General features: G+C 43.4%; 1 protein-coding gene across 1 annotated transcript; it reads right to left on the reverse strand.

Moving 5' to 3' along the window:
• Window positions 1–575: 575 nt before the first annotated feature.
• LOC144712761 (putative plastid-lipid-associated protein 13, chloroplastic) lies at window positions 576–11,265 on the reverse strand. Its single transcript, XM_078587062.1, has 7 exons — window positions 10,924–11,265; window positions 2,512–2,633; window positions 2,313–2,396; window positions 1,842–1,938; window positions 1,125–1,344; window positions 918–970; window positions 576–808 (listed from the first exon to the last, which is right to left on the reverse strand). The coding sequence occupies exons 1-7, from the start codon at window positions 11,137–11,139 to the stop codon at window positions 713–715; spliced, it is 888 nt and encodes a 295-aa protein (XP_078443188.1). The 5' UTR covers window positions 11,140–11,265; the 3' UTR covers window positions 576–712.
• Between the last annotated feature and the right edge of the window lie 1,330 nt (window positions 11,266–12,595).

Raw genomic sequence — 12,595 nt, forward strand, 5'->3', positions numbered from 1 at the left:
ATGAGGAGCAGGGAGAGATAACGGGTGTTTGGAGAAGGACGGGTAATTGGGTATAGGGCCAACTTGGTAGGACTTAGCCGCCGGGGGATTCGTATTTAAGATACGGACAACCTGGCTGCCCGGACAAACCACTGACGTAGGCCGGCGGAAAGGTAAGTCCCGGGGTTGCTCTATTACCATGGGTAAAAAAATTAATAGCTTTATCTTACTGTTAGGATTTAGATTTTAATCGGTGCAAGTGAAAAATATAAAATATGTCAAGGATAGAGATTAAAAGTGATGGGGACACCTGGGCTGGGATGGGAAGTTTGTGTATGTTCGTGGTGAGCAGCCCAAAATTCATGTTCGTGTTCGTCGGTTCGTTTTGATTTATTCGTTTAATAACCAATGTTCGATGAATAAAATATGATTTATGATGGCGTGAGGGTAGGATTTTTGCGTGTTGCACATCGCCGCCAACAAGAACACCTCTCGACGTCTGATGGAGATAATCTTGTTTCTAACAGTTGAGCAATTGACAATTAAGCAATGATATCCTTTTTATTTGACACCTAGCCTTCCAGGAAACAAGCCAATTGATCCATAAGACAGACCAGAGCCCCAAGTTAGGCCGTCATTTCTGAATCAAAGATAATTGTCACCCTGAATTCAAAGTTAAAAAGAAAGGGAATTATATATTCTTACTTACAGCCCGCCCATATTTTGTTTACTCTCAGCTATCGTATTCGGCCAGTGGGTCTGAGGACGAGTCAGGCGGCCCCTCCATCCTTGTAAGAACATCTGGAGAGCCAGAACCATCCCTCACTATCTGCGAACATAATGGTAATAGTCAACGTAAATAGACTTACATTTCAAGAAGAAACAGATTACGCAAGACTAAAATTCGATATGATCATAGAATAGAGAATAATGCTCACCAATATTTCTTCGTCGAGATAGGAAATCATGAAAAGTCTCTGGTAAACGCCGTCTGCATGTCAATAGAATAATCAGTTTTTCTAGCTGAAATTTCAGCCCAAGTTTCTCTATTCACTTGGCTGCTCAGGATCGTCACCCCTTAATTATCAAATTAATTTCCTAATACAGTAGATCTATCAATTCAAAGCCATATGGAAAATGCTTACTCAGTGGAATCTTAAGACCGCTTGACAGAGCATCTCTGATTGGAAGCGGAAGCTGTTGTAGAGAACCAGCAGCCTGACCAAGAGGGCCTCTTAATTGCTCCGGTATAGATGTGTCGCTGACCGTTGGTGTCTCAAGGACCCCCTCAAGGTACTCCTCTTTCAATCGGGTTGGCCCTTCGATAGATAGTTTTGCGGTCAAAATGAAGTTACCAGCTATCACCTGCAAAAGAATTAAGGAAATGATACACGAGATGACATACTTCACGTACCAAAATGGTCATAATAGTCCAAGGATAATGGAAAAGACATCTTACAGTCCTTGTCCCTCCCAAAAACATGTACGAAAAGGTGTATGTTAATGCAGAGAGCGAGAACAAAAATAGAAGAAGAATATCCCACTAGGGATTAGGGACAGCCGATGACGATGAGTTTGCCCATCTATGAGGATGGATTGACTAGGATGACTATGATAGTACTTGTCGTCATTTTAATACATGGCCAGAATGACGAGGACAAAACCCTCATCACCATCGTCATTGTCATCTGCGAAGCATTCACTGTTGATTATGATAAAAATGATGATATTGTCACAGTCATCGTCATCCTGGCAAAGACAACTAACAAGGACAATGGCTGGTCGTCATCATTTTCTCGTCCTTGTTCCCCCTGACCGTGAAGCCTACTCATCACAAAGAAAGTCTGAAGATTAAAACATACTGAGTTGAGGAGTTTCAAGTTTGCTGACACCCTGGAGTAATTGTCCTTGATCAGTATGCTCAGACCCGTCAAGTTGGCCACCGCTGTAGGAAATCTCCTGTGAAGACCGTCAGCCCACAAAACCAGATTAGCCACTGCCTCTTGGGGGCTTTAGAATTCAGAAGCATTACAAAAGCATTAAAAACCAAATAAATTCCAATGACCGCGCAATTTTATCTCTAGGCATTTGCATAGACACGTAAAAGAAAACCTGAAATTTTTGGTATAATACTTTAGTAACATTCAACCTCCGGTCATTACCATCAGGGTTTTGGTCGTCATATGTAAAAGTGAAGAAACATAAACACAAATCGGTGAAAGATAAATCCATAAGAAAAATAAAAGGTTACAAAATTTTAAACTTCTAGTGTATAGCTTAGAGCCAGTAAAACAAGGACGCTAAGCAGCAGACATGAGCATAGAGTTACATACTCAAAAATCAATTTTGCAGCAAGCAACCCCGGACTACCAGCGCTGTACCATTCAAAGTTCCATCGACCTTCCAAAAAGGGGGACCTGGGAAGGGCATAAAGGAAGAAGAATGAAATATATGCAAAAAATATAGAAAAAGATAGATTTCTCGTCTACATGGAGATAAAAACCAGGAAGATAAGAAAGAGAGTTAACAAACGTAGTAGGTCGAGGAGTAGGATTTAGGCGTTCAAGAGCAACAATCCTCTCATTCACATCAATGCGCTGCAACTCCGTTGTCTTTCCACTAGCCAAAGATTCAAAGCCGCCTGAGTCCTTGAACTGAAAGTACATGGATTCAAAAAGGGCATCTCAGAAACCCATTCATGGAAATTTAAGGGTTCATTAAAAATATGTTTGGTTAGATAACAGTTGGGATGAAAATTTGCTCTTTACCACAGCACGGCCCAAATAAGCTTGGATGCATCTTAATGCCCTCTAATTTCCATAAAAGTTAATCTCTTCCCTAGCAAGAAAACCTCACAGAGAGGTAAGGGCAAAACAAGGCCTGCCTCTTTCTGTCATTGACATAATTTTATCTATCAAACAAAGCCTTACTTCAGATTGATACAGACTGACATGGTTTATATTGTGAAAAGAGAAAGGGAGAAGCAAAGGTGCGGTGGACACCACCAACAATAATAACTTGGCAGTCTTGGTATACCTCAGCAAGATAGGCGTCACAGGCGAGACTACGTCAGGATGAATTTTGTCGTGAGATGTAAAAAACAGTTAAAACAGCTCTTTGCTGTCCTCCTACAAGGTGGAGTACGTTGCAGGAGTTAGAGGACTAAAAAAGTCCTCAGTGGGCTTAAGAGACAGGGTGACAGATATCAGTACAGACTGAACTGTATCCAGAAAAATTAGAATCAATTTGGATATGTTTGCTCCAGATGACCGAGTCTAGGACCAGTGTCGCAGGACAAATGGAAGGCTCCATTTCCTCCATATCCATCTTGTTCTGGCATGCAGGACCCATGCCTATTCCGTGGACTACGTCCAATGAGTTCCCACCACATTCTTTGATTTAAAACCTTTCCAGCTGGCCCTCTGTTAGGCGCAAAAGTAATGGTGTACTATTTAATCATGGAGAAGATTCCGACCCCCATGCCAGTTAATGAATCAACTCAAAATAATCTTCTCACGAAAAGATTTAGCCTCTAGGCAAGGAGTTTTACTATCACCATAACTGATTACTAATGCTGGGAGTCAGGGCAAAACAATTTCATAGATGCAGTTGCAATCGTTAGAACATTAACAAAATAAATGACATGATTACATCAAAGGGCCAACATATGTAACATAGAAATCAAATATTTTATTTTATTATAATTATTTTTTTAAAACAATCAAATATTTTATTAGGGATGCAGATTTCCACTATAATGGATTGGTGGGGACATGGGTCACTACCAGGCAGTAAAACTTTCCTTATTTTTCAGATGTTTCTCAAGGGAAGTCGAGCTATGTTTACAGAGAAGTAGTCTGTTATGTTCCTTACGAGGACTTATCATCAACAAAGCAAAGGTGCTCCCCCGGTCCACTAGACTGGACCCATTTCAGCAATGGGTCATGTTAAGGTTCATGAACACCGTTCCATTCAGTCCAGTTAAATTCACTCCTGTTCCGTTCTACCAGTTGTTTATCACTGTAGTAAACTGGCCATTGTAATATTTTCATGGGCACTAGAGGACCCAATAAGGTAAGTTAAATAGATATTTAATGTCCTAAAGTAGATCATAGGAGTTCTTTTTTTATTTTCAGAAACCTAAATGTGTTCTTCTTCCTCTCTCTTCTCCTCTCGATACCTCTCTTGACCTGCATATCTGATCAACAAAGCAAAGGTGCTTGGTATTGCCTGAGGGAAGGATGCCTGCTGTGTCTACAATCCCTACCTATGTTCTCTACATTGCCTATAGGTCTTATGCAGCCTAAAGGCCCTTTTGTATCTTTCAATTTTAGGATTATCTTTTGGTTGAGGATTGTGATAAGTACCTGATAGAATGTTTAGGGTTTTTGTTACAAATCTTCCTAAGACCTACGGGAAAAATCTCAGAAGAGAAATGTAGATAATCATCCACCCCTAGGAGAGGATGATCGGGCAGGAAAAGGGAACAATATAAATAAATCTATTCTTCCTCAAGAGAGGCAAGAATTCTGTTTTGAAGTCATTGAGGCATCTGAGGCTGAATGAGAGGTCCTCCGTCCAGAAAGAGGGAACAGCTTATGCAGCTCAGCTCCCCATCTACCCTACATATCTCTTATCTATTTCCCACTCTTCTCTCACTTCTCCATCGTTCTCCCCCATCTCCTGTCACTCAAACAATGGATATGATCTTACCAAACCAAGAAAAGGCGCACGGCTAATTCCACACGTGCGGATTGATCCGGCACGTGGGAAGGTTTGAATAAAGAGCGGGAAAGGCCGGGAGGAAGAATTCTATATATAGAAGGGGCGGCATCCTTGAAGTTATCAAGAAATCGTTGTTGTCATCTCAGTACAGGAAGGAGATCCTCCTCCATGGGAGCCGTCGAAGCCCGATCCAGCCGTCAGTTTCCAAGATCCTTACAAAGGAGAGTCATTCCTCATCTTATCATCTTGACTTTGTCTTCGGTCTACAATTGTCCTCAGACATTGTGTGCAAGTTCTTCTCTACTATTCGGGATCTCCTTTTCAATAATTGCTTCATTTCGTATCGTAGTTAGAATGTTGAACATTGATACGTGATCTTCCATGTTGGATTACAATCATATATCATTCTACTGTACAGGCTCAATCAGTATCTTAACAGGATACTATTGGATCCTCTGCACTGTGCACACTGTTGAGGATCTAAAGAATTCTCCCAACTTCGTTGAGGATCTATATCAACATTCCGTCAGTTTTCCTTTGAACCTGAAGATTACTTTCTGGAATTCTCCAGCTGCATCAGGTAAGAAACCCCTCAGCTGCATCTAACAGGGTTTGGAGCCACCCATCTATCTTCTTCCCCTCTCTATCTCTCTCTCTAACTAGTAGGGTTCTATTTGAGGACCTTATCATCTGGTCTCAGAGCCTTTATGCTGCCCCAATTCAGCTCAGAACTGTGCACACCACCACCACACAATGCTACTTGCTATGTGCTGCTCTTTCCTGAGCAGCAGCGATCTGCACTGCAGACAATCAGCTACACTGCAACGATCATCCACATCACGCCCCATCCATTGTGCCACAATGACCAGCAGCGAAGCATGCCAACCATTGCGCTGTGATGCCCAGCCACACATGTGACACCAACTGTGCCACGCGGAAGACACCGGACAATAGGACCATTCCGCCTCGTGCAGACAATGCCGTACTGGGCAGTCGAACTATGCCACATAGCAATCGAGCCACTCACCTCACACCCTCTGTGAAGCATACCCCTTTCTGGGCCATGCACCCATTGCTCCACTGGGATCTGCATCACCTACCAGTGCATTGCACTGCGCAAATGCGTTCAATGTCTCCAGTAAAGTTAACTTCAGACAAGAAGCTTCACTCCCTGATGCCTTGTTGGAGAAACTCTGCCCTGATGTGGAACTGATGTTGTCACAGACCCAAGGGTCCCAAGAGCATTTGGGCATCAGTGCCAGGCATGGAATTATCTACTTCAACCCAGAAGTTCATTTTCAATTGAAGCCAGCGACGGACGTACTGCCACTACAGGTTGCCCCACCATCACAACCATCAATGCTTGACTATGTGCCTGATGGTCAATGACCTCTGCCTAGGGCCCAAGGAACTGATGGTCAATGACCCCTTCTGCCTGCATAGAGATAGAAACAAGTCACGGATTGTCATTTTTTATTTGAATCCACACCTCCAAGGACAGTTCTTCAATGTCGTGGCCACTGTCCTGCAGGGATCGGTAATGGCATGGTACCTCTATACAAAAGCCTCTTGCCCATTCCATAATGGGCAGGACTTCAAGTTTCAACTGTTCGACACCATCCACAATTGTTACCCACATCAGCAAATGCTTCACATCAAACAGACCATGTCGACATTGGACAACAGCTAAAAATTATGGGAACCTAAAGGCCTACTCTGAGGATGAGACCCAACACCTTGTGGAGGAAGCTTGCCTCAATGGCCTCAACGGGGCAATCAGAAGTGGAGATGCCACAGCTGGTTGGCCTCAAGAAGACCATGGAAGCCTTGGTTGCAGCCGATGAACACATCCAAGTCCTCTCCCATGAGTTGAAGACCCCAGATAAGACATAGCTGAACGCTGCATTTTCTGGACTATGCTAGTCCCACGCGCTGGCCTTTCCTCAAGAACTGAAAGAGGGGTAGTGGAATAGTGGGACTGTGTACCAGCGGCCTGCCCTCTGGTTTTCTGGACTATGCTACTCATCGTCCCGAAGCTACTTCATCATCTTGGGTGACGTCACCTTCGATTATGTCAGGGCCAATGCATGCGGGTGGAACTCAGGAGGGAGTGCAGGTTACCCAAAATTTTTTAACTAATGGAACTGGGAAAATCGACCTGATATTAAGGTACCAGTGGCTGGGCTTTCTCTGCTGGGCCCACGTCCACATGGCGCCCTTGCTGATCTGTTTCATGCACCAAGGTATCGTTATCACATTGCAAGCATACTGGCCGCTGCAAGGCCTGCCGCGGTCTGTGCTCTGGAGCTACTTTGAGCTAGTAACGTAGGCGCAGCTCATGCATGCCTGAGTTGGGCCAGAATCAGACTATATATTAACCATTGAGCAGGATATGTAGGCAACCTTCCCAAATGTATTCTGGCCCATGATTTGACTAACCTTGCTGAGGGCGAATCACCATGCCATTCCTCTGCTGTCAGTAGCTCGCCAGAAAACCAGCAACACTACTGGTACTCCAATGGGCCTCGGCCTTGAAGAAGATCCTCAAGGACCTCTGTAACAAAGGGGTTTTTTGACCATCATAAAGCCACATGTCAGTCTGGCAATCCTCATCAAGAAGGAAGACAAGACCAGGTGATTCTGTATGGATTACCATGTTCTGAAGAAGATGACAATCAGGGATCTTATCGTCATCCCACTGGTCAATGAGCTACTTGAGGAGCTCCACGGCATCCAAGTCTTCTAAAACTCACCATAAAGCCAGGGCTACCAGATTTCCATAAAGGAGGACGACATCGCTAAGATGACATTTAAAACTCTAACAATCATTATGAGTTTGTGGTTATGCCGTTCAGATTGGAGTATGCTCGCCACATTCCAGGACCTGATGAACCCCATCTTCCAGCCATGACTGTGCAGGTAAATCTTGGTTTTCTTTGATGATATCTCATTTAGAGCAACCCAAAGGTGCATCACAGCAAACACTTGGCCAATGTGCTCTCCATCTTGAATGAGCACCACCTGCATGTCTTATTTCAAAATAAAAAAAGCACCACCTGCATGTCAACCCTAAAAATTACCAGCTGGTCAACCAAAGTTGCACTATCTGGGGATTACATCTCCAGCGAGTGCATCAGCACTGACCCTGAACAGATTGCGAACGTAGTGGTGTAACTGGTTCCCAAACGATCAAGGAACTCCAGGGTGCTTAGGTCTGGGGGTTACTTCCAACGTTTCATCACCCATTTGACACAGCTGCTGAAGACAGATGCTTTTGGGTGCGGCTGGCCACCATAGTTCTGCAGGAAGAGTGGTCCATCGCCTACATCAGCCACGCCTCAACCGCCACTTCACGGATGAAATTGGCGTATGAATAGGAGCTCATGGCTATAGCACTACCTGATGTTCCTGCCCTTTATGTCAGCACAGATCATGCAAGCTCGAATTTCCTCACAAAGCAGCAGGAGCAAATGGCTTACCAAAAGTGGGCTTCAAAGTAGATGGGAAAAGAAGAGGAAGATTGGCGAAGGACGAGAGAAGAAAGTGAGAAGTTAGAATGTCCTAGGAACCAAGAACTTTTGTATGGGGGTTCTCGCCTTCACGACAGCTGAATACAGCTACTCTCACCAAGCAAAACTTAAATGATCATTCATCAAAAGTGTACAAATGACCTTATAAGGGCGTGCATATAACCCTAAGATTGTTCAAGAATCAGTAGTTCTTTCCGTCTAAGACTCAGTCATTGACTAAGCCTCCCATTGTGCTGGGTCATCTAAGATGAGACCTTATCAGGACTCTAACAATAATTCCCCCATTGGCAACAGCTTGTCCCAAAGCTGTTCACGAGTATCCCTTGGATCCATCATTAGACTGCAGCTGGAGATAGGAGTGGGTTGATGGTGGTTGTGAAAATGGAGGTGGCGATGGCTATGTTTGCAATGGCAATGCATCAAGTGGAGATGGCTTCGGCAACAAGATTGATGTAGTAAGCATTGTTGGCTTTGACCGACAGCATGATGATGACAACATGCAGAAACAAGGTGGCATATGGTAGCACCTGGTACTGCAGAGCTACTGGCATCGTGTCATGGCAGCAACGGTGTAGTGACAGTGCCGGGCATGGCAAAGATGGAAGGATTGGCAGACAAACAACAAAGTGGCTATGGCACCAGCAGAGGCAGATGGCATCAGCAGAGTCAGAGGTGGGAATAGTGGAGGAAGAGGGCTGTGGGACGGTAAGTTCAGGAGTTGACGGAGTGACTGATGGCACAGTGGAGGCTGATCGCAGTTGGATCTGTCAACCCAATTTGAGTGGCTTGGACCATTGCAGATAGCATTTGATTGATCCCAAATCGAGTGAGCCCAACTTTGCGTCGTCAATTAAGGACTTCCTATCAGCGGCCCATTTTCCTAGTTTGTGACAGATGGTTCTTTTTACAGGTGTGACAGCGGCAATTACAATAGGTGGCCACAGTGGCCAAGCATCTTGATAAATTTGGCATGATGGCAACGGCAATGGCAATGCGATGGCGTTAGTGCTAGAAGGTGGAGCAAAGGACCTGCTTGATGGTGTCTGCAGCAGTAGGCCGAGACGTGGGCACCAAAGTAGAGGTTGACCCCATAAGCTGTGGGGCTTTAAGGTCAGTCGTGGGGCTTGGGTCGTAGCTGACAGCTCCTTGTCGGCCCCATAAGTCGGGCCAAACTTGGAGTCATAAGGACCTTAGTTTGAGATGGGCCAAGGTTTTGGGCCTGGGCCAATAGTTTCTGCAGAGGCAAATCTGGATATGGATCTACAGTGGCAGATCTGGGCCAAAAGTTTTTGCAATGCCATGTCTGTGGAGGATCCGGCAGCGGTAGAGAAAACATCAGCAGAGCTGGTTCTTGGAGCGGCATCGGCTGGAACTGCCAGCGCAGCAGAAGCAGCAGTGATCGCTGACATCTTGTTTTCCTCCTCAATCTGTCTAGATAAAACCTCAAAATGTAGAATGTGGTGATCATAAATCATAGATTTCCAACAAAAACCACTGTATATTTTGTAGCCTAGCATGATTTTGTTAATTGAATCCAAAGTTGTTGCCACAGGTTAATGCAAGAACTTCAGCTCTAACATCAATATTTTGATCCCTATGGAGTTCTAATAAATATCAAAGAAAAACAGAGAAACATTAGGAGCAAGGAAGAGAGAAGAAGAAGGTGATAAATTAGAATGGCCTAGGCCTCAAAAACTTCCAACCAGGGAGTTTGTGCCCTCACAATAACAGGATACGGCTACTTGCGCCAAAGAAACCTCAAACGATCATCATCAAAAGCGTCCTAATGACCAAGTCACAACAAAGGAATGACATCAGCGATTCAAGGATAGTTTATGGAGTCCCTATTATAATAAGATACACAAAATAGACATGTTGAAAGCTGCATGGTTAAGCCAACCGCTTATTCTAAGGACTTGTATACTACACTAATCTGCCCAGAATCATGTCCTAAAACTGTTGTTGAGATAAAGCTATGATTACATAATTTAACATACATTTCTTGGTTTCCATTCTTTCATATGCCAACAAGTTCAAGGTTGGAATATAGGACTCGCTAAAATCCAGCAAAAGCATCCACCCCATTAGGGGTTCTTTTTCGTCTGAACAGATCTTGATGCTGCATTGACAACAAGCACATCCCTCTTTTTTAACTCTGTAATATGTTTCGGATACTTATTTTGAGTGTGAGATATGACACATCTCAAAACAAGAAAGGGATACGAAGTCAATCTGTATCCATTTCCAACTACTTATAGTGGCATCCGGGGATCAAGTCCAGACACGACTGGGCTGGGCTTATCATTCACTGACACTGACTTTGATGTTCTCTATTCGATCGACATCAACGACCGGATACTTTGAAAATACTGCTAAAATATTTCAGAGCCCAACCATGTCCACCTTCCTCAAGCTGGGCATGAAAAATGTTCATCCACCACCTTGACGGGCGGTCTTGAGATTCTAAAACTTTACCAACTTTTTACTATCCCTGCATCAGTAAATAATGTGAATGTGGATTTGATCATAACCACGTCAGTCCGAAATCCTCAAAACCCCAATTCTCTACTCTGGGCAGCACGTTACGACATCCAGAGGAAGCATCAAGTCCGGAGTTTCACCAATGTCTTTTGTTTAAACCGCAAACCATGAAACAACGGAGCGGTAAAACGGGGAGGAAACGACTCACCGCGAGAAGCAACGATTCCTTCGCAGATAATCTCTCCATCTCCTTCGCGTAAGCGGCAGATGCGCCCTGATACGTCTGCTGCTGCGCCATTGCCCTGAAACCACCACGACGGCGCAGCGCGACGCCAGAGCATCGCATACGATCGGGAACGGACACCTTCACCGAAGAAGACGGAGAAAGGCACGCCGCCCCGATTGCCCCCGCCGCGACCGCCATGGGATTGCTGAATTGCAAGCTTCGCCTCGAATTTGAATGCGCTGCGGGCAGAGTAGAACGGCAAACTCTGAGAGAGTATCAATCAATCAATCAGGTATTGGGTCAGTTTGAGAGATGTGGACGACGGCTAACGCCTATCCAGCTCCGTGGTGGCGGTTCGTTAAACGACTGCCCGTTCGTTCTTGGGCTCTTATTGGGCCGCAACGTCAGTTTTGGTCCTTTAAATATTGTTGAATTAATTGAGTAGTTAGTTTGAAGTTTTAATTGTGGAAAATTAAGTATTGTCGAATGAACAGTATTGTGTTTGGAAGTCTGAATTGGTTGATAGGTATGTGAAGAGTGAGTTCTCAGTGCATGGTCTAATCAACAACTGTGAAGAATGACGAGTAAGATATGTATGTTTTGATTGTGCCTAAGGTATGATAGGTAGTAATGTTGTTGAAGTTTAACACCCACCCAGTTCTCATCTAATGTGGATTGTTGGAAATATACATAGCATGTAAGCCAATAAAGAATTCCACAACTCATTCAATATTAATTTTTATAATATGTTTATTTTAATTGAACTACATGAATACATGCAACGATGGAGTGAATCGTGATGATACATTTATTATTAGTATTAGTGTTCTAGATATTCGTACTTGAAGGAAACTCAAGATAGACACCAAAATAATATCAAAAAAAATAGCATTGAAGGATTTCAGTGAATTAATATGCACCAATCCATTAATGGCATTATACCCAAGGTCAATTAGTTAGATATATTACCCCAATGACAATCAATTTGATTCATGCCACAATTGTGCGAGTAGTCATTAGACTTGACACAACAAAGACACTTTACAGATGGATAATTGAGTGTCTGTGAATAATTTTCAAGTCTTTTAAACATGAGGATCAAATCATTACTAGCTTGGATGCAGCAAGAAGTTTACAGTAGGTAATTGAGTGGTCAAGATGGAATAGTCCATTGATGGTATTGAGATAGACTCAATCAGTAAGATGAAGTTAAATCCCTAACTATTTCAGAGGAAATAACTATAAGGTGTTCTAAAATGACCTCACTGATAGAGATATATGTTGTTGACAACTCAATCTCACATTCCATATCTCGTTACATGTTCATTAATATATTGTATTCATTATAGTGCATGCGCGATAATTATAATGAAGTTCAAGAATGCATGATCCAACTCAGTGAATTATGATGAGCTCATAATAAGATCTCTAGTCATTGATCACTTGTGGAATCAAGAAATCATAGATGTGATCTGTGCACAAGTGAATTAATCATTCTTTTTAATTGTTTTTTTTATCCCATCACTTGTCTTACACTGTAAATTGATATAATTTCAACTCAATCAAGGCCATACAACCCGACACTTGACATGAATCAGTACTAAGTGGAATGACCAATTCACAATACCAGAAAAAACATAAAAGTTAATTGATG

The sequence above is a fragment of the Wolffia australiana genome, chromosome 15, assembly GCF_029677425.1.
Source record: "Wolffia australiana isolate 7733 chromosome 15, ASM2967742v1".
Classification (NCBI taxonomy): Eukaryota; Viridiplantae; Streptophyta; class Magnoliopsida; order Alismatales; family Araceae; genus Wolffia; species Wolffia australiana.

What these genes read in the sequence shown, in the direction of transcription:
- LOC144712761 (XM_078587062.1), bottom strand. Translation starts at nt 11,139, where the DNA reads ATGGCGGTCGCGGCGGGGGCAATCGGGGCGGCGTGCCTTTCTCCGTCT. An exon ending in CCTACTCCTCGACCTACTAC is followed by an intron (nt 2,397 to 2,511) that starts GTTTGTTAACTC and finishes TGCCCTTCCCAG; the next exon opens with GTCCCCCTTTTTGGAAGGTC. An exon ending in ATCTCGACGAAGAAATATTG is followed by an intron (nt 809 to 917) that starts GTGAGCATTATT and finishes TTATGTTCGCAG; the next exon opens with ATAGTGAGGGATGGTTCTGG.